This window comes from Haliotis rufescens, unplaced genomic scaffold (genome assembly GCF_023055435.1).
Source record: "Haliotis rufescens isolate VD_foot unplaced genomic scaffold, xgHalRufe1.0.p SCAF_486, whole genome shotgun sequence".
In the NCBI taxonomy this organism is placed as follows: domain Eukaryota; kingdom Metazoa; phylum Mollusca; class Gastropoda; order Lepetellida; family Haliotidae; genus Haliotis; species Haliotis rufescens.
The window spans coordinates 937-24,622 of NW_025964208.1; the positions used below are offsets into that span (position 1 = coordinate 937).

The 23,686-nt window shown below is 41.0% G+C and overlaps 2 protein-coding genes across 2 annotated transcripts; both read right to left on the reverse strand.

Moving 5' to 3' along the window:
* Positions 1-336: 336 nt before the first annotated feature.
* LOC124144716 (protein O-mannosyl-transferase TMTC4-like) lies at positions 337-18,548 on the reverse strand (the record flags this gene model as incomplete). The annotated part of the gene is made up of 16 exons (XM_048383462.1): positions 18,320-18,548; positions 15,910-16,253; positions 14,820-15,039; positions 14,184-14,271; positions 11,580-11,692; positions 11,241-11,330; positions 10,525-10,689; positions 8,314-8,516; positions 7,480-7,660; positions 5,975-6,031; positions 5,360-5,431; positions 4,921-5,000; positions 3,478-3,585; positions 2,269-2,410; positions 988-1,102; positions 337-519 (listed from the first exon to the last, which is right to left on the reverse strand). Coding segments are annotated over exons 2-16 (2,146 nt in total), but the record flags the coding sequence as incomplete, so codon positions are not given.
* Positions 18,549-22,317: 3,769 nt separating this feature from the next.
* Positions 22,318-23,680, reverse strand: LOC125372813 (protein O-mannosyl-transferase TMTC4-like). The gene is made up of 3 exons (XM_048383463.1): positions 23,621-23,680; positions 23,179-23,358; positions 22,318-22,986 (listed from the first exon to the last, which is right to left on the reverse strand). The coding sequence occupies exons 1-3, from the start codon at positions 23,676-23,678 to the stop codon at positions 22,850-22,852; spliced, it is 375 nt and encodes a 124-aa protein (XP_048239420.1). The 5' UTR covers positions 23,679-23,680; the 3' UTR covers positions 22,318-22,849.
* Between the last annotated feature and the right edge of the window lie 6 nt (positions 23,681-23,686).

Below are 23,686 nucleotides of genomic sequence, written 5' to 3' on the forward strand. Positions count from 1 at the left end.
CGACGAGGCAACTCGGATGGGATCGGGTGGTCAGGCTCGCTGACTTGGTTGATCTATGTCATTGATCCCAATTGGGTGGATCGATGTTCATGATGTCAATCACTGGATTATCTGGTCCAGACTCGATTATTTAGACCGCCGTCATATAGCTGGAATATTGCTGAGTGCGGCGTTAAACAACAAACCAACGAACCATAAGCATGAGAATGGTTTATAAATACCAAGGATCACAAATAAGACACTAATTATGGATAACAGCTTCTTTAACTTCTGTAAAGGCGACGTCATACACCTGGAATATTGCTGAGTGCGGCGTAAAACAAAAACAAAACATACCTAGGTTATGATGTATGTAATACTTGGATTTGTCTCTTCGTAGGGCCTTCAGAAAGAGTTTTTCCCCTTCCTGATACATCTTTACTTTGACGAAGACACTGGCCACACGAGCCATCAGGCCCGTCTCTTCGGGAAGCAGAACCACAGCCTTCCTACCCACCACAATAGCCTGGTCGTACTTCCCTGTATTTGACAAAAAAAGATGTCGTCTGGATGTATCTATGTCTTGTAGTACGAAGACATTCTGTACAGGAGATGTATCATGGAGTGCCATATGAATACAATATTTCAATATCTGGATGGCACGTGTAATATCATTAATGTGCAAATGTTTACTGGATATATGCAGAACGTTTATATGCGGATAACTGATTTTGAGTGGATTTGGGCCTAGCCTAGTGGTTAAATCATTTTTCGATTTCCCACGTGGGTAGAATGTGTGAAGCCCATTTCTGAAGTCCCCTGCCGGTGTAAAACTATGCTCACTCACTCACTCACTCACGCACGCACGCACGCAAGCAAGCACACACGCACGCACGCACGCACGCACGCACGCACGCACTCACAATCTACTTAGACTGGTTGTCTCATCTATTGTGCTTCCCGCAACATTGAAGCGACACTGTGGAAAGCGAGTATCCCATCTCTTACCCAGCTGATCAAGGATGAGGAAAGAGTTTTTCCAGGCTCCAGCGTGGGTCGGACTGATCTGAGTAGCGTTCCGGTACGCAGTGATAGCGTCTTCATGACGTCCAAGGAACTTGTACTGTAGGAATATACAATGTAAAACATCTCAAAGCTTGTAAAACTCAAACATTTTTATTATATTTCTGACAGAAACCAGACATCTCAAAGCTGGTAAAATATCAAATATTCAAGCAGTAAAATATTTAATTTGACTTAATATTCTGCTGGATTTGAACAATTGTGGAAAATGAGCCTCGATCATATCATGTTTACTCTCGCTGTTATGGATTTCGTCTCATACGGTACTGTTCACGACTATCGTCACATTATCATTTCTCACGAGATATATGCCCGTACAAAATGCATTATTATTTCGGTCATAATGCATTGATAAACGTGTACGTAACGGGTTCAGAACGTATATATCGATTTTAAAATAGAAAATAAATGTTTTTAAATACATTTATGGGGATGCTACTACGTACTAAGGTGCACACGGTGTCAGGTGGCGCTTGTTCCCGTTTTCAGAGAGATGCAGTTCACTTGAGGCAGGGGGCGGTCGGGTAGCCTAGTGGTTAAAGCGTTCGCTCGTCACGCCGAAGACACGGGGTCGATTCCCGACATGGGTACAATGTGTGAAGCCCATTTCTGGTGTCCCCCGCCGTGATATTGCTGGAATATTGCTAAAAGCGGCGTAAAACCATACTCACTCACTCACTCACTTGAGGAAGAGGTGATTGAACATTTCATTTGAAAGTCAGAACGAGACCCAAGACAATAATTCAGGGTATATTTATGTTAGAGGTTTAATTTGATTTAACAGAATTATTAGATTTATTAAAGCTTTAAAATTATAGACGAAACACTGTGAATGTGCATGTCTTCGGTTTCGGTTGAATATTACAATTACGTTTTCTTTGGACATGTCAGCTCAAAACAAACGATTGAAGAAACACTAAATCGCGGAAAACATTGCAGGCCTTGTATTAGACTCATCCGTGAAGATCTAGGGTATTCAGCAACCCATGCTTGTCGTAAGAGGCGACTAACGGGATCGGGTGGTCAGGCTCCTGACGTGGTTGATGTATGTCATCGTATCCCAATTGCGTGGATCGATGCTCATGATGCCGATCACTGGACTTTCTGGTGCAGAGTCGATTATTTACAAACCGCCGTCATATAGCTGGAATATTGCTGATTGCGGTGTTAATTATATAAACAACATCATCAACAACAAAGACTCACCAGGTTACCCAGGTTGTAGTGACAGTCTGTGCACGCGCTGTGGAGATGAAGGGCCCGGAGGAAGCTGGCCTCTGAAGACTCTGGTTCATTCAGCTGAGCCTGCACAATGCCCAGGTTCATCCATGCCTCTTCTGAGTCTGGTCTTGGAATAAGAATGAGGACATCAGTTGAATGTTCCTCAGGTTGAATGTTACAAACGTTTACCAAAGACTCATATGAAATGGAGGTGGAATTTATGTGGTAGGAGTATTTCCAAAACGATGTGTTTGAAAATGGGGGAATCGGACACAATATGGTGAAATCCATAAGCACGAGAATGGTTTTGAAATACCAAGGATCACAAATGAGACACAATTTATGGGTAACAGATTTTTTTTTTCTGTAAAGGCGTCGTTTCTGAATAGGTCCTCATACCGTTGTCAAGCAAGACATGCTGGTAAATCGAGACTTTAAACTCAGGATACGCTTTTACTTGGTTCCAAACTTTGATTCACCCAATTATGATCCTCGGTCAGACCTCAAATCAGCGTATCCTTGATCGGTTTGAGGACGTAATGTTTCACAGCTGTGTCATTCGTCTTAGATCACGGAATTAATCTTATACTCAGAACCTTCAACCAGCAGAGATTTCTTATCATTATGAAAAGGCTTTTGTTGCTTCTATTTTTGTTTGTTTGTTTGTTGTTTAACGCCGCGCTCAGCAATATTCCAACAATATGACGGCGGTCTGTAAATAATCGAGACTGGACCAGACAATCCAGTGATTGACATCATGAACATCGATCCACGCAATTCGGAAACGATGACATGCATCAACCAAGTCAGCGAGCCTGACCACCCGTTAGTCGCCTCTTACGACAAGCATAGTCGCCTTTTACGGCAAGCATGGGTTGCTGAAGACCTGTTGTTCGCCGGATCTTCACGGGTCTCTATTTTTGTACATCAACAATAGTTGTATAAGTAGACGTAGCCCTTACGCCGTACAGATACCAACATTGTGCTTCTATTTGATTAAGGGGCGGTCGGGTAGCCTGGTGGTTCAAGCGTTCGCTCGTCACGCCGAAGACCCGGGTTCGATTCCCGACATGGGTTCAATGTGTGAAACCCATTTCTGGTGTCACCAGCCTTGATTTTGCTGGAATATTGCTAAAAGCGGCGTAAAACCATACTCACTCTATTTGATTAAAGAAAGTCAACGAGGGATGGTACCTGTGACCGATGGCTCTCTCCAGAAGCTCCTTTGCCTCCAATCCATTGCCTCTCTTCCGCAGGATGACTCCCAGGTTTATCAATGCAGCGTGGTACTGTGGATGCAGCCTTAGGAAACACGACGTTGCCAAATGTTCAATAGATCTCTTTCAGCATATTAAGCAAATATAACACGTGTAAAATAGTATATGCATGTTGTTTTAAGCACGGTGTCAAGCATCCAATCACCCAGTAGGAATTTCGGGTTAGAATAGGTCCCCAGGTATATATGCGACCAAATTGCGTGGTCAGACAGGGTGACTTGCTTGATAGTGTGGCATCGTACCCTTATGGCGTGGATCGTTGTTCACAATATCAGTCACTGGATTGTCTGGTCCAGACTAAATTATGTACAGGCCACCGTCATATAGCTGGGATATTGTATAGTGTGGCGTTAAACAACACACAAATAATTATCCAATCAGCAGAGCCAGGCAAACCAATGGCTGATGATATGAGCAACGATCCAATAACATATACGCTGACGTAAAGTGAGCCCGTTCACACACTGTTACCACCTGGTCCTCTAATACGAAACGGGCGGTCGGGTAGCCTAGTGGTTAAAGCGTTGGCTCGTCACGCCGAAGACCCGGGTTCGATTCCCGACATGGGTACAATGTGTGAAGCCCATTTCTGGTGTCCCCCGCCGTGATATTGCTGGAATATTACTAAAAGGGGCGTAAAACCATACTCACTCACTCACTCACTCTATTACGAAACATTGTCAAAAGAACCTGCGACAGACAATCATTAGTTGCTAAATCTAGCTCCTCAAAGTAATTTGGGCATTTAATTAAAAGATGAATGCGAAATATCAAAGAAGTAGGAATATGTGACAGTCAAATTTATCAACTCGTGTTGATATATTTGATATCTCGACACTCGGGTGAGATTCTCTATTTATCATTCCGCCCGCCCCTCTTACTTCTTGAAACCCTGGACCAAATTACTGTTAAACAGAGAGAAAGAAATAGAATTTAGAAACATTTGGTGCAGAATTTGTGCCAGGATACTTCTTATGTCGTTATAATGACATACCGTATTCGACGTAATAAGCACCCCGCTCTCATAAGCGCCCACGGCGATATTTGCTAATAAATTGGCTAGTGAACAATCTCAATTAGCACTCCTTCCGATTGATCAATGTACACAAGACTTATTTATTCGTGTATAATATGCACTCGTGTGTTATATGTACCCTTAATTATGGGCATTTAAGTCCTGGAAAAATATATCTGTCGTATATAAACATTTCAGGCTGTCAGCATAAACCACGAAATCTGCGATCTTTTAACTCTGAATTTTTTCATCAAAATAATATTCTTATAAGAGCCCCCTATTTCTAATTTTGAGAGCGCCCTGGGCGCTTATTGCGTCGAATACGGTACACGCCTACATACTTACTTTAAAGCTAGCCTGTATTCACCAATAGCAATATCTGTATTGTTGTTCTTATCTTGGACGTTTCCAATGTTGTAGTGAATCTACAAACACGTTAATCAAAGTGTTAGGGGCTAGCTATTTCGTTTATTTGAAGACCTCATATCGTTCAAGTTTACTATAAGTCGAAATTTCAACACGAGCAGGAGAATTGAGAGCTTAACTGTTACCGATGCCAACTTTTATAGATCAGTGTACTATATTATGCACAAACGGGGCCATGCATGTTATAAAAAAACCTTGCTGCTGTAGGAGTGATTCACGTTACAAAATAAAATGTGACCGACTTCAAAACAAAGTATATGACGTCGGTTTGGAAGACCAAAGAATTATTTATTATTTTCCTGAAGTTACTCAGGAAATCGCGACTTGTTTTATAACAGGCTGTTGGTATAGTATCTACCTTAGCATTCAGGGGGCACACGTTGGCTCCAGATGTGAATAACGCCACTTCTCCCCTGAAATCCTTGCTCCTCTGAAAGAATACGTTCATTTATCCCACCTTCAGTTTAATTTATTCAACCATTGGTCAATCAATATGGTGTTCACATATGGAGCTAGCAGGATCAATGATGTGCAGATGTTTGATATTGAACCGCCTCCGTGGTCTAGTGGATAGAACTTCAGGAGAGCGTGAGGCCGGGGGTTCTACTTTTTTACATTGAGTGAGTGAGTGAGTTTGGTTTAACGCCGCTTTTAACAGTATTCCAGTCATATCGCGGCGTGTCAGCTTAATGTGGGAGGAAAGCCCGAAGTGATGCAGGTCTCAGACGTTTACCACTTCGGTGAAACCCACGAGCACGGGTATGGTGCTGACAAACCTAGAAACATAATCGGGGCGAACCGGGATTCGAACCCACAATCATAGGTTTCTGGCGTGCCCAAGGGACGCAACTCTGCACAGCGAATCGCGGCGCCTTAGACGACTGGGCCACCCGTACCCCTTTTTACATTGAACTGATATTTAAAGCATACAACTGTACTTCATTATCTATCAACTATGTGTTAAAAGACTCACCTCCATCGATCGTAGAAGAAACAGCAGTATGATGACTATAAACCCGACTGACACACACTGTAACACAGAAATACATTATGATAACTTGTTATACTCAAATTGAATCTAAACTATTTTGTTTCAAGTCGATAGCTTCTCCCGGGAAATTCAAACTACTGAAACAGAGTGAACTGAATTGTGTTTATCTTTAGTACTATTCATTATCATTTAATGAGTAAAATCATTTCTAACTACAATGCTGTGTTGATAATAGATCTTTACCATATGCATGGGGAATACAGCCCAGACAGAAAGTATACCACCTCAGAATCGAACCATTGTTTATTTGTGTAACATACCGGTCAATGAAACCGATGCACCATGTTACAATACAATGAGTAGCGTGAAATGTGTTTAACAATCGATATATAGGTTACACGGAAGCACAACTCCCTTTTTCCAGACACCTTACATATTAACTGCACACCAAGTTACCTCCCTTTTCAAAATACTAGATCCGCCTCTGACTACCCCCATCATATGGTTATCGACGTTGGAATTGGACAGTAGGCAAATCAATGCCTGGCTGGTGAATTCCTGGTGTTATGTAATTAACATTCCTGCGTCATTTTGATTTACTATTAATAGCAGCATTACGGAGAATTATCTTGAAACAGACAATTATCCGCCAAAGCGTAACCTTCATTGATTGGGATATTACGTGTCATGCAGCACGATGAAGGGGAACAAAAAGTACATCCCGCCTAATTCGAAAAGACAACATCACCCCAACAAATGTTATCTCAAATGTGACCATTTTTCCTGTGTCTGGCCTCAGGTAAACATATACCAATTCTGACGAAGGGACATGTTTCTCATTGGCTTACTGTAAAACACCGTTCTCTTTTATCTACTTGTGGAATATGTCTCTCGAAGTTTTTGTTGTTTAACGCCGCACTCATCATAATTCCAGGTATATGGCATTGGTCTGTAAATAATCATGTGTAGACCAGGCAATCCAGTGATTTACACCTTTAACATCCATCTAAGCAACTGGTCACTTAATCTGACCACCCAATCCCGTTAGTCGCCTCTTACGACAAGCATAGTCGCCTTTTACGGCAATCACAGGTTGATGAAGACCTATTCTACCCCGAATCTTCCAGGGTCGGAAATAATGTTGGAAAGGGATGCTTCGACCCATGGCAGGATGTTCAGGCTAAGATGAGGTTAGGTGAAATGGGATTTAACGTCGCGTCCAAGATTATTACACTTATATAGTGACATGCATGCACGTGTGTGTGTGGCTGCTGGTACTTGTCCAGACATTTTTACAGTGGTTACAACAAGCATGGGTTGCTGACGACCAATTCTAACCAGGAATCGTGGCGGGACGTCTCAAGAAGTACGTATGATTAACAGTAGAATGACCCATGTGGTCATCGACTGTTGTGTTGGCTTGTCAGTGTAGGTGACGTTACCATTATCTTTTTAGTTCGACTTATCAAGGCACTTTGGGACCTTACCTTCTTGGTTGTGGGATACAGTTGATGGCAGATCTGCCTTGCCCCGAGCACCACCAACATACAGAAGCCAGCACAGGACAGGTACAGGTTCCTCTCTGCGATCACGAAGCCCACACGGAAAAACAGGTTGCTGGCGGGCAGGAAGGGAATACCCAACACTGCCAGAGAGGTTATCAGGATCCTGCAGATAGAAATCACATCTAAATGTAGGGGACTTCCTGGGGTATTTGTTACAGTATACAAGTAATTCGGCTCTCGTCCCACAACGCAATCGTAACTTTGACTATTGTCCTATAAATTAACATAGAGTTACTTTGTAACGCTTCGACTGTAACCCATATGCGGCGTAGCACTGAGATCAGTTTGTGGTGAAACATTACATAAATGCTGTCATGGTTTATTTAAGGACCTAACATCCATTTTTAGATCTCTAAAACAATCCAGTTCGTCCTGCTGTGTTTGATGTAATGATGTTATTGTGTAATGATATTCGGAATTGTACACTTCAAGAATTGCAAGTGTCATAAAAGCCCTTCAAGCCAATCTGTGACACACTAGGAGGCCACTTTCAGTGCCTTTTCACATCACTTAAGAAACATTTGGCAAAGGTCTTGCTCTTATTAGAAATCTTACAAATGTCTTGAAAATGCTTCTTCGTCATTGTCCATTATACCACTGGACTTTAAAAGTCGTTATAAGACCTGAACTTTGTGTTTACCAGCTTACTTAGAGAAAATACTACCTGTCAATTGTATAGACTATGTAAATGACAGTGTTTCAATTTGGAAGAACTTTTTGTATGTTGAAATCATCTATATCAAATCATATATATACCTTCGATCTCTATTGAGTTCACCATGGAAACAATGACAGAACAAAACACCAAACCCAGCCCAGAGAGCTATGTCTGCCAGTATTCTGGGATCAGCCAATGAGGTGATGACAGGTATACAGCCCATCGACCAATCACAACATAGCCACCATGGATTCAACAGCAGCCAAACGTTGATGGCATAGATGTAATTGTAGTTCAAAATCTGCAACATAAATATATATCAGGCAAAGAAATAACACATGGTATTCAACTTTGAATCCTTTTTTCCACAAGGGACAGTTTCAAGGTGATTTATCCAAGATCAGTCCTTCATTTATGTGTTATATAGTTTCGAATATTTTGAACTTAGTGATCCATTTTAGTGTCTCGGCAAATAACAATAACTAATAAGGTTAGAAATGTGAAGCAACGAGGCACCATATAGATATGATCTATGTATCATTAAACATGAACATGGTAACCGTTTGGAACAGATCAATATTAGTTGAAAATATTATTCACTATTTGAACATCTCCACCAATGCCCCTATTGGAGAGACTCACAGTTGTGTTTATTGGTTTCAGTGACATATTGAAAGTCATGGTGAATGACAGTTATCGCATGTCCCTAGACTATGTTGATAATTTACTTTATCGATGTTAATTGCATTTAAAAGAGTATATGTGTGCACTTTTAAAATCAAATTCGAATTTTCTTCATCAATCTGCTGGTTTGTAGTACAGTACTTACTTTCGATATAGCGCCATTTACAAACGAATGTGGATTGTCTTCTTCAATCTTCTGGTTTGTAGTACAGTACTTACTTTCGATATAGTGCCATTTACAAACGAATGTGGATTGTCTTCTTCAATCTGTTGGTTTGTAGTACAGTACTTACTTTCGATATAGCGCCATTTACAAACGAATGTGGATTGTCTTCTTCAATCTGTTCGTTTGTAGTACAGTACTTACTTTCGATATAGTGCCATTTACAAACGAATGAGGATTGTCTTCTTCAATCTGCTGGTTTGTAGTACAGTACTTACTTTCGATATAGCGCCATTTACAAATGAATGTGGATTATCTTCTTCAATCTGCTGGTTTGTAGTACAGTACTTACTTTCGATATAGTGCCATTTACAAACGAATGTGGAGTATCTTCTTCAATCTGCTGGTTTGTAGTACAGTACTTACTTTCGATATCGTGCCATTTACAAACGAATGTGGATTATCTTCTTCAATCTGCTGGTTTGTAGTACAGTACTTACTTTCGATATAGTGCCATTTACAAACGAATGTGGATTGTCTTCTTCAATCTGTTGGTTTGTAGTACAGTACTTACTTTCGATATAGTGCCATTTACAAACGAATGTGGATTTTCTTCTTCAATCTGTTCGTTTGTAGTACAGTACTTACTTTCGATATAGCGCCATTTACAAACGAATGTGGATTATCTTCTTCAATCTGCTGGTTTGTAGTACAGTACTTACTTTCGATATAGCGCCATTTACAAACGAATGTGGATTATCTTCTTCAATCTGCTGGTTTGTAGTACAGTACTTACTTTCGATATAGTGCCATTTACAAACGAATGTGGATTTTCTTCTTCAATCTGTTCGTTTGTAGTACAGTACTTACTTTCGATATAGTGCCATTTACAAACGAATGTGGATTTTCTTCTTCAATCTGTTCGTTTGTAGTACAGTACTTACTTTCGATATAGTGCCATTTACAAACGAATGAGGATTATCTTCTTCAATCTGCTGGTTTGTAGTACAGTACTTACTTTCGATATAGTGCCATTTACAAACGAATGAGGATTGTCTTCTTCAATCTGCTGGTTTGTAGTACAGTACTTACTTTCGATATAGTGCCATTTACAAACGAATGTGGATTATCTTCTTCAATCTGCTGGTTTGTAGTACAGTACTTACTTTCGATATAGTGCCATTTACAAACGAATGTGGATTTTCTTCTTCAATCTGTTCGTTTGTAGTACAGTACTTACTTTCGATATAGTGCCATTTACAAACGAATGTGGATTTTCTTCTTCAATCTGTTCGTTTGTAGTACAGTACTTACTTTCGATATAGTGCCATTTACAAACGAATGAGGATTATCTTCTTCAATCTGCTGGTTTGTAGTACAGTACTTACTTTCGATATAGTGCCATTTACAAACGAATGAGGATTGTCTTCTTCAATCTGCTGGTTTGTAGTACAGTACTTACTTTCGATATAGTGCCATTTACAAACGAATGTGGATTGTCTTCCAAAGTGAATTTTGGTGTTTCAAATCCATTGATTCTAAGTCGAGTGAAGAGGAGTGACACGCCAGTCAGGAACAGGATGAGGTGACGCACGAGGAGACCCTTGATCCAGAGATTCATTTCCTGCTGTAGCAAACATCGTAACAACCGTATTCAAAGCAGATTTGATAATGTATAAAGTGCCACTAAACTGAGTGAATTCTTAACATTAATTTGAACAATATATCAACTGTAAAATATTGTGTCAAAATAAAACAAAATAAAATACAGTAAAATACCAATTAACATCATTGTTTTGTTGAAACCCACGGGTATGGTGCGCTGCTGATAACTAATGATTGTAATGTGAGCAAATCTGGGATTCGAAGCCAAGACCTACAGATCACAATACCAGAACACATTAGGAAGGGAATGTTGCTGTATAAAACAAGCAGATCACCCTGCCAGTACAGAGTAGATCATTCTTTTCAACACATTAGTTATATTTCCTTTCATCACTGAATAAATTCTGGAAAATGTTTCATATTGAACTTAGACAATCACATTGCTGACAAAACAAATAACTAAACTATCATGGGCATCTGTATGTCCTGTATGTCCTTGCGAAAAGATTTCAACATAGAAGTACGAAGTAATCCTTTGTTGGACCTTTATCGCACTCCTTCTCCATTCCTTACCTTATCTTTGACACGGTGTTTCCTATTTGACAGCCATTGCACGGGATGGACTCGACACACCATGATGATGTCATAAACACTACATATACCCTGTGAACACAAGACAAAATGATAACCAATTGGTGTAACTGAGTTAAACGTTGACGGATCTCCTCTCTGAATTAAACTGTTCTATTTAATTTACTATTCATTACGAAATGAATTTCAGAATTTCAGTTGGGCAGGATTTTATTATTTTAAGGTAGACACAACGCACAGACACATACTGGCCAGGATAGACACCAGGGGGAAGGACTCGGGACGGTAACTGACCAGGGATGAAACACTGAATACACTTACTATGACAGTGATGCCCTGCTCCTTACAGAAGGTGGACACGACACACAGGCACATACTGGCCAGTAGAGACACCAGGGAGAAGGACGCGGGACGGTAACTGACCAGGGATGTAGCTGAATTCAGAGAATGACATTTCGTTCAATAAAGTATGTTGAGGTTCTGCTGAAGACATCCTGTTTTTATAAGCCAGTAGAATTATGGTAGAATTGACGGTAAAATCGAAACCATATGACACAACATGAGAGTTATACTTTCTTAACACATCAGCTATACATGTACATTCCCAACACATCAGCAGTTCATTCCTAACACATCAGCTTTACAATCACAACACATCAGCTTTACAATCACAACACATCAGCTTTACAATCACAACACATCAGCTTTACAATCACAACACATCAGCTGTACAATCACAGCACATCAGCTGTACAATCACAACACATCAGCTTTACAATCACAACACATCAGCTTTACAATCACAACACATCAGCTTTACAATCACAACACATCAGCTTTACAATCACAACACATCAGCTGTACAATCACAACACATCAGCTGTACAATCACAACACATCAGCTTTACAATCACAACACATCAGCTTTACAATCACAACACATCAGCTGTACAATCACAACACATCAGCTTTACAATCACAACACATCAGCTTTACAATCACAACACATCAGCTGTACAATCACAACACATCAGCTTTACAATCACAACACATCAGCTTTACAATCACAACACATCAGCTTTACAATCACAACACATCAGCTGTACAATCACAACACATCAGCTGTACAATCACAACACATCAGCTTTACAATCACAACACATCAGCTTTACAATCACAACACATCAGCTGTACAATCACAACACATCAGCTTTACAATCACAACACATCAGCTTTACAATCACAACACATCAGCTTTACAATCACAACACATCAGCTGTACAATCACAACACATCAGCTGTACAATCACAACACATCAGCTTTACAATCACAACACATCAGCTGTACAATCACAACACATCAGCTTTACAATCACAACACATCAGCTGTACAATCACAACACATCAGCTTTACAATCACAACACATCAGCTGTACAATCACAACACATCAGCTTTACAATCACAACACATCAGCTGTACAATCACAACACATCAGCTTTACAATCACAACACATCAGCTTTACAATCACAACACATCAGCTTTACAATCACAACACATCAGCTTTACAATCACAACACATCAGCTTTACAATCACAACACATCAGCTGTACAATCACAGCACATCAGCTTTACAATCACAACACATCAGCTTTACAATCACAACACATCAGCTTTACAATCACAACACATCAGCTTTACAATCACAACACATCAGCTTTACAATCACAACACATCAGCTGTACAATCACAACACATCAGCTGTACAATCACAACACATCAGCTTTACAATCACAACACATCAGCTTTACAATCACAACACATCAGCTGTACAATCACAACACATCAGCTTTACAATCACAACACATCAGCTTTACAATCACAACACATCAGCTTTACAATCACAACACATCAGCTTTACAATCACAACACATCAGCTGTACAATCACAACACATCAGCTGTACAATCACAACACATCAGCTTTACAATCACAACACATCAGCTGTACAATCACAACACATCAGCTTTACAATCACAACACATCAGCTGTACAATCACAACACATCAGCTTTACAATCACAACACATCAGCTGTACAATCACAACACATCAGCTTTACAATCACAACACATCAGCTGTACAATCACAACACATCAGCTTTACAATCACAACACATCAGCTTTACAATCACAACACATCAGCTTTACAATCACAACACATCAGCTGTACAATCACAACACATCAGCTTTACAATCACAACACATCAGCTGTACAATCACAACACATCAGCTTTACAATCACAACACATCAGCTTTACAATCACAACACATCAGCTGTACAATCACAACACATCAGCTTTACAATCACAACACATCAGCTTTACAATCACAACACATCAGCTTTACAATCACAACACATCAGCTTTACAATCACAACACATCAGCTGTACAATCACAACACATCAGCTTTACAATCACAACACATCAGCTTTACAATCACAACACATTAGCTTTACAATCACAACACATCAGCTTTACAATCACAACACATCAGCTGTACAATCACAACACATCAGCTTTACAATCACAACACATCAGCTTTACAATCACAACACATCAGCTGTACAATCACAATACATTAGTTGCACAATCACAACACATCAGCTGCACAATCACAACACATTAGTTGCACAATCACAACACATCAGCTGCCCAATCACAACACATTGGTTGCACAATCACAACACATCAGCTGCACAATCACAACACATTAGTTGCCCAATCACAACACATCAGCTGCCCAATCACAACACATTGGTTGCACAATCACAACACATCAGCTGCACAATCACAACACATTAGTTGCACAATCACAACACATCGGCTGCACAATCACAGCACATCAGCTGCACAATCACAAGACTTACGTGAGAGGCAGGCCCTGGCGTACAGCAGGAATGAAAGGAGGAAGGTCAAGGCACACAGCAGATCAGCCCGACCCACGACCCCTGCTACCTGGAACAAGTGGGTATTAAGGGAGCAAATAATATATTGACACTGTATATGATTACAGCTTTATTTGTAATATCTGTATGTCTTCAATTGTATGACTGCAAAGTATTTGCCATTTCTCACACTGGCAATATAAAGCAAAAGGTGAAAAAACTCCAATTTTTTTTTTCAGAATTGAAACAAAGACAGTCATGTGTTATCATCTTTAGTGTTCCTGTAGCTATCGTGATAACACAATGATAACCAGGTCTCAAACAAGACACCTGTTGAAGTAGTTTATGCATATATTAAGTTAACATCAAATCATTTGTTTTACATGTTAGTTCTTAATGAAGCTGCACAATCACAATATTAGTTCTTAACGAAGAGGTTTGAAATAATATAATCGTAAATGAACGTTCTTTTGCGAACCGCAGCTTGGAAGCTTTTTCAGTTACTTAATAAATAAACTGACGCTCATACATATGTGAACTATGTGAATGAACTATGCTTGGCCCAGCTTTGAAGCGTTTCTACCGCTAACTAGAACATTAGAAGCAGTTTGAACCCACACTTTCAGTGTGAATGGGATGCACAGCAAACAACACAGCACACAGGAGAGAAGCTCGGGGCGAGGCAAACACCGGCCTGGCAGATTCCTGGTCCACCTGGTAACCAGACATGAGGACAGAGAATACTGCCAGGAAGATGACCGACACCAAGCCGTGCAGGACGATGTTGACAACGTGGAAGCCCCGAGGATGAAGGCCACCTGCCCAGGCATAGTTCCACCTGGAATTAAGAATAATTTTAATTTTAAAGTCCACAGATGAGCTGTATAATTTACTCTATCCAATGTTAAGTCTATTTCATTCCCCATAAAGCAACACTAAATTTTTATATATTGTAGTATATGTCACTGACACTATGATAACCAAAAGAGTGAATGTTTGTGTATGTGAGTGAAGGAGGGAGGGAGGAGGGAGGGAGGAGGGAGGGAGGAGGGAGGGAGGAGGGAGGGAGGAGGAGGATAGAAGGAGGAAGCGAGGGAGCGAGTAATGGTCAAACCGGTTTTATATAGCTACCCCACTGAGATACCATGGATACCACACTCAGACCAAGTATACCGACTCCGAACGTCAAGAACGGTAACAAGTACCATCTTTTGGCATGACGGGGCCAGGGGATCTTACCACCGATCTTCCGCTCTATTTACTAGACTAGAGTTAGTGTTTCCAGATACAGGGATAAATAAACAGTTTTAGTTATAGTGAGTGAGTGAGTTGGGTTTAACGCCGCTTTTAACACTATTCCAGTTATATCACGGCGTGTCAGCTTAATGTGGGAGGAAAGCCCGAAGTGATGCAGGTCTCAGACGTTTACCACTTCGGTGAAACCCACGAGCACGGGTATGGTGCTGACAAACCTAGAAACATAATCGGGGCGAACCGGGATTCGAACCCACAATCATAGGTTTCTGGCGTGCCCAAGGGACGCAACTCTGCACAGCGAATCGCGGCGCCTTAGACGACTGGGCCACCCGTGCCCCCGTTTTAGTTATATGTGCGCTGATCCTTATATCAATGTGAGGGTACTCGAAGGAAGGATATTTTACGCCCCAGTGAGAAATATTCCAGCTGTATCATAGCGCCCATGGCTCACCTGTACGTCATCACCGTGAGGGGTCTGTAGGACTTGTGACTTCTGTTGTCCAACTTATTTCCCCAAAAGTCATGAGCGAAAATGGTTGAGAGCGGGGCCTCGGGGAGCAAGTCTTTGTTTGTAGTAATGGCCGACAGATCATCAAAAATAAACGCTCCGTCATGACTGTTCGCGAAGCACAGTACCGCCAGACAGAAGACGAGGACAGATGCCACAGAGAAGCTGAGTTTGGGTACAGGCAGCGCGTAATCCCATTCTTGTTGCTGGTAGCTGCTTACATGGCCATCGGTCTTGGGGAATCTGGAGGTCGATGTACTTGTGGCCATCATCACACGTTTATTATTCTGTTGATCAAATTACAAAGTTTGTGTAAGTAAATCTATATAATCATCATATAGCAATTAAAAGATACAAAGTACGATAACTTGGTAGAACTATATGCATTGAGAAACCTGTGTTGCAGCTCCAATGTTAAGCCCATTTCATTCCCCATAAAGCAACAATAAATTTATTATTAGTCTTTCATTACACAATTTTAATCCTGAGACAAGAGTTCTTTTTTATATTTTATTTTTTCTTAGAAATTAACTAATTATCTGTTTACATTGTCTGTCGCCTGATGCGATACACACGAATCGTGAATGTTTTGTAGGACTACGTATATGGTGTAGTCCATCATATAGAGAAAGAAAGGATCAGGTGTACGTACATACAGCGATTTTCTTTAGCCCCCTCTACCTCTGGACCATACAAGTATACAAAGCGTGGTTTTTAGTTCTCGGGAGGATGGGGCTGAAAATTTGATAATTTATGAATGGCCTAATGTGAGTACACAGCATAGATTCATTCAACAGATATTTGACGCCATGGCGATAGACCACGTCTGTAGCTAGCTTATCACCCAACTGCACCTACTCGTCCATTGACTATGCACCGTTTCGAAATGCGGAGCGATTCATATGTTGATGGTTAATGGTGTATACGAGGCCTCAAGTCTTATTATCTGATGTATTTTCAATTTAGAAGTTTCAAATGAACATTCGATATCTATGAATCTCATTTGGAAAAGCGCTTTGAAATTATCCCATTTCGAGATTCATTAAAAGAACACACTTGATTTATCTGCATTCTACATGGCAATATAAATGTGAACCATTTTGGTGACAGGGGAAGTATTGTGTGATCTGAAATTGGTTGAGCCGAATATGTTTGAGAAGAGTTTAGGACAAGACGAATAGCGACTCGTGCCCCTGTCATGGCCATTTTTGCGACCGGGTTCCGTTTTAGCGCAAACGGGCATACCTAAGACAATTGTCAATTCTCTGCGAAATGGTTCACATTTATTTCCCCATGTTTTACATATATTTCAGATGCAATTTAAACCACATCGGGACGTGTGGAATTATACAGTATGATTGAACACATTTAACTGTATCTTGGGCATCTTTTTGGATGCAAGACATACGTAAAATCAAAACATATTTCTGAGGGATTCTTTGACGAAGAATTTGAAATCATACGCGCAGTCTGATTGGTTTGTCGTATTTTCGCACATAACATTCATCGATAGGGGGACGAGTCTTCTTTCAGGTTACGGAAAGAGGCGAGTGGTGACGAATGCCGCGTGTATATGTCATATTGCACATATTCAAAACACAAGCTCCTCCTCCGCAGCAGCAATTCAGCCCTTTGTGGAGATTTTAATATTAATTAAACGGACCAACTTAGAGAAAAAGAAACGGTCATTGAGACGTTGTATACTAACGGTAGTATATTACGCATCACTATTGTGACGTCATAATGTTCAAGTGATGAATGTCCATGTGGTGATTATATAGTGACAGTATGAAAGAGACTAGCGTCAAATGACAACCACCATCTATGTAACAATGTTTTACAATATACTCTTACAGTGATTATTCTTCGGATTTTCTTTCTCAATATACAAGCAAATTAGACTATATAAAAACATAATGAGGCCGATCCGTGATTTGCCCCTATGATTACAGATTATTGGCACATACACGTCCGGTAGAATATCGAATTGCTAGCAAAATACATAGATGTGGGGGCACGGATGGCCCAGTCGTCTAAGGCGCCGCGATTCGCTGTGCAGAGTTGCGTCCCTTGGGCACGCCAGAAACCTATGATTGTGGGTTCGAATCCCGGTTCTCCCCAATTATGTTCCTAGGTTTGTGGGTTTCCCCAAAGTGGTAAACGTCTGAGACCTGCATCACTTCGGGCTTTCCTCCCACATTAAGCTGACACGCCGTGATATAACTGGAATACAGTTAAAAGCGGCGTTAAACCCAACTCACTCACATATTGATTTAATATCAAGTGTTTGAGAGTTTCACATAAAGGTTGCATTTTTACCATAATGATTTTAGACACTGTGACATTTACTTACCTAGTCATGTGCCATGCCTCGACGTAAACACACGATACACGGGGAAATAACAGCTTGTTGACAACAACGTCGCTTGTCTTTGTACAGAAGGCTGTTTTTCCAACTCACATGTGTTGAGGAAATACTGGCTGACTCCAAAAGACCATGTCGATATAGGACTAAACAAATTCCCTTCCCAATGACATCCTTGCTGCTGACTTGATACTCACTGATCCTCAAACAGGTCACATCCGTGTAAACACGGATGTAGATGTAACGTCACGTATTAAACTATGGCCATTCACAGAGCGGTTTGTGTCGCAGGAGGTATCAATTGAGTCAAATATAGATTGTTGTGTGAACATATGTGCCGTATCGACTGCAGAAATCGACTTTTCCTCTGGCACGGGTTTGAACGATACACGCCAGGATACATTAAATGCACGACTTACGTGTGTATCATTTTTGTAACTATTCCGGAACGCATTCCATGTAATTTGTAATAAAAAAGACACACGTACACTCTTCGGTTAAAAGGCATGTCGTCCGAAGAGGAGGCCCAAAGTGACGCAGGTCGTCGATTTTATCGCTTCAGTGAAAACAACGAAGACAGATATGGTACTGACAGACCAAGTGACACAGGCAGAGCGAAGCAGGGATTCGAACCCACCACGTGTGGTTCCTGGCACGGCTTGGGATGTAATTCTACAAAGTGAATTGTGGCGTCCTAGACATTGGGCCACTCGTGTCAGTGTTGCCAGAGTAAAATGGATCCGAATTATCCCACAAGGGGCTTAAAAAGATAAATCATTCCGTTAAACATAGCTGACATTTACTGTTAACTGATTGAAATATGCATGAGAAACTGTCCCTAATGTGATCGACGTATAGAGGATGAATATTATTTTTTTAATCTACCTTTGATGCTACTGGAATTAAATATCTTTTAAAACATGTGACACTTATGTAATATGCATACATTTAAAGAAATAATATCCACAAACGACACTGCACTAATAAAGTCACTATGTCTGTTTATTTATCATGCGTATGAAAGAAGAAAGTATTTATTAAACAATGTTTAAATTATGAATATTGAACTAGAACACTTGTAAATTGTTTATATGATACTTCCATGTTTACCCTACACATATAAAGTCTCTGCTACCAATCATGTGCCGATACTCCATCAACAGGAAAGTGGTTTTCGGTTGTTCGACAAGTCCGTTGTATGCAAACAAAATGTGCCATACGAAACCAGATGCTAAATATCATGGAGAGGAGTATAGGATAATTTTATCAATAAAACATGTGACACGCCGACAGTTAGTATCTTCCACCTGACGCACAGGCGCATACATTAAACATTCGGAATAAGACGGGAAGCGGTCATGAATTCCAAATCATGTAATATTCAATAATGCAATAGACTGACCACAGTGAAGCCACATGACGTTTTAAACTGCTTTCCTGCAACACCGTGCCTACTCCATCCAATGTTTCCGTCAGTGTCATATTATGTACCCTGTGGATTTTGTTGAACTATTGGAGGTCTGATAGATGCTGTCCTGTTAAGGCGTTCGTGTTATTTTCCATCTGCCGCCAAAAGGAGCAATGCGTGCCTTGTATTGTGATGCAGAAGACCCATATGTTTAGCCAATTACACTCGTTCATTAAAAAATTGACGATGATGGTTAAGTTTCATCAATCACCACATACATGATCGAGACTCGGGGAAATACAGGACCTGTATTCTGGTTCTTTCTCCCAAGTGACAACGCTACAGATCACAACTCAACTTGGAGGCATGGATGTACTTGGGAGTTGTACAGGCAAGTTGAACAAGACCGAGTCGGCCGACACCAGCTTCTGCAATGCTCTCTTGTGTGTGTAGTCTCGTAAGTCTACATAATATACAGGCGAGTTGAACAAGACCGAGTCAGCCGACACCAGCTTCCGCAATGCTCTCCTGTGTGTAGTCTCTTAAGTCTACATGTTGTATAGCCAGAGTTGAACAAGACCGAGTCGGCCGACACCAGCTTCGGCAATGCTCTCCTGTGTGTAGTCTCGTAAGTCTACATGTTTTATAGCCAGAGTTGAACAAGACCGAGTCGGCTGACACCAGCTTCGGCAATGCTCTCCTGTGTGTACAGTCTCGTAAGTCTACATGTTTTATAGCCAGAGTTGAACAAGACCGAGTCGGCCGACACCAGCTTCCGCAATGCTCTCTTGTGTGTAGTCTCGTAAGTCTACATGTTTTACAGCCACAGTTGAACAAGACCGAGTCGGCCGACAACAGCTTCCGCAATGCTCTCCTGTGTGTAGTCTCGTAAGTCTACATGTTTTACAGCCACAGTTGAACAAGACCGAGTCGGCCGACAACAGCTTCCGCAATGCTCTCTTGTGTGTAGTCTCGTAAGTCTACATGTTTTACAGCCAGCGTTGAACTAGACCGAGTCAGCCGACACCAGCTTCCGCAATGCTCTCTTGTGTGTAGTCTCGTAAGTCTACATGTTTTACAGCCAGAGTTGAACAAGACCGAGTCGGCCGACAACAGCTTCCGCAATGCTCTCCTGTGTACAGTCTCGTAAGTCTACATGTTTTACAGCCAGCGTTGAACTAGACCGAGTCAGCCGACAACAGCTTCCGCAATGCTCTCTTGTGTACAGTCTCGTAAGTCTACATGTTTTACAGCCAGCGTTGAACTAGACCGAGTCAGCCGACAACAGCTTCCGCAATGCTCTCTTGTGTGTAGTCTCGTAAGTCTACATGTTTTACAGCCACAGTTGAACAAGACCGAGTCGGCCGACACCAGCTTCCGCAATGCTCTCTTGTGTACAGTCTCGTAAGTCTACATGTTTTACAGCCAGCGTTGAACTAGACCGAGTCAGCCGACAACAGCTTCCGCAATGCTCTCTTGTGTGTAGTCTCGTAAGTCTACATGTTTTACAGCCAGCGTTGAACTAGACCGAGTCAGCGGACACCAGCTTCCGCAATGCTCTCTTGTGTACAGTCTCGTAAGTCTACATGTTTTACAGCCAGCGTTGAACTAGACCGATTCAGCCGACAACAGCTTCCGCAATGCTCTCTTGTGTGTAGTCTCGTAAGTCTACATGTTTTACAGCCACAGTTGAACAAGACCGAGTCGGCCGACACCAGCTTCCGCAATGCTCTCTTGTGTACAGTCTCGTAAGTCTACATGTTTTACAGCCAGCGTTGAACTAGACCGAGTCAGCCGACAACAGCTTCCGCAATGCTCTCTTGTGTACAGTCTCGTAAGTCTACATGTTTTACAGCCAGCGTTGAACTAGACCGAGTCGGCCGACACCAGCTTCCGCAATGCTCTCTTGTGTACAGTCTCGTAAGTCTTTCATAATGTCACACAAGGTGCACCAACACATACTGGCGGCCTGTAAATAGTCTAGTCTGGGTGGGACAATCCAGGGGATTGACATCATGAACATCGATCGATGCAATAGGGATACGACGACATGCATCAGCAAAGTCAACGAGCCTGACCTCCCGATCCCTTTAGTCGTGTCTTTAGCTGCTGAAGACCAATACTAACCCAGATCTTCAGGGGGTCCATTGCCTGCTTGATGTGTCTGGATGTGCTATTTTGCCCACGTCCTGTATTGACGTGACTTCGAGCTTTTGTGCCCGAATGAAGACTTCACATGACTCTGAAACGTAGTCATAGCAAGAAACCCATTTTCTCTTCTACAGTCTTTACCATCAAGTGGCCGAGCGATGCAGTTTGCTGTGTTGCTTTGCGTCTGTCAGTAATGCCAGGTTCCACTCTTCGTGGACGTCTGGACCACATCTGACCCAGTTGGCTTCAAAAATTGGTAAACGTCAGCGAAAACTTTAGACCCTCTATATACATGAAACTGTCAATCTGTGATACAAGTGGAAAACCAGCGCTCCACAGGCTCACATGTGCTATCTATCTTGTGTCTCCTGCTGTGAAATAGCACCAATAGCACTTCAGACACATATAAAACACAAATACAATACAATTAAATGAGAATCATGTCTTTAATGCATTAACTTACCTCTAAAAATATAATAAATATATCTATACAATATCATCTGACAAAACATAAACTACATGTTTGCATTGGTTTCACATATATGTCGAGCATATTCTAAAATACCCTGAAGCTAATCTATAGTTAAATTGACATGATTTTTTAGTGAAAAACACAAAAGAAGTATGAGAACAATGATATGTTTTTGAGCTTACATTATAATGTATTAATATCACCCTGAAGAAATTGGACATATAGTACAACCTGGTTATAATGCCACCTTTTGTACATTGAAACATTTGGCATTATAATTAGGTTGTACTGTACATTTTGGACCAAAGCGATTTGTCCTAAATACCATTTCTGAAGTAAAACTGCAAAATTAATATATTATGCGCTTTTCCATTCTTCCTTTCATGACTAGGCACAATCTTCACATCAGGTCAGCATACCTCTTCTGTTTAGCCGCTCCCACAACATGTACAAATGTGATAAATGTATAACGTCTCAGAAATCAATTTTACTTGATTTTGCCCATTTTTCTATGAAGCATCTGCAGGTCATTGAGGATTAGAGGATCACTTGGCGACAGCTGCTTTGCCCTCAACATGGCTTTCTCAGCTTCCTCGTACTTTTCCCAACGATAATATAACATGCCTGAAACAAAAGCATTTTTGGAGAAATTATGTCAGGTTATGTTTGAAGTGTAGGTTCTCGAATATTTTTGGACCTTCTTCTGCTTCTTTGGTCTTATATGAGATATACAAATATGGAACTGCCTGACGTCTAGACGTTTAAGTCAAATGATTGTTTACATATGGTACAGAATCTCTGATTGAAATGCAATACCTAGACTATGATGTAAAAGTGGATTCTTGTTTCCCTTGATGGCTGCCTGCAACAGGCGTTCGCCTTCCTTGAACTTCTCTACCTTCGTGTACACATTTGCAAGATTAATCACCAGGTCTGCTTCGTCAGGAAGTACCTTTAGTGCTTCTTTACCAACCTCGATAGCACGGCCATATTTACCTGTATGGGGGAAACGATTTGGTCGATGTACAACATTTTTATAGACTATATAACTCGCTTTATACTGATGGAAAAGATTCAGCATAAAGTTACCTTTTAAACAGGTTCATAGTTCTTTCAATGATATTTTCAGTTAGGAATAATCATATTCTGAAAAAGATTACTGAGATAGTTCTTTACTAGCAAGTATTGTTTAATTAATTCTGATATCATGACTTACAAGCCAAACCTGAAAAGACACGCTAACTATTTTATTTCTTACCCAGATCATGCAAAAGCATTAGAGTGTGTTTCCAGGCTCCGGTGTATGTAGGACTCATCTGTGTAG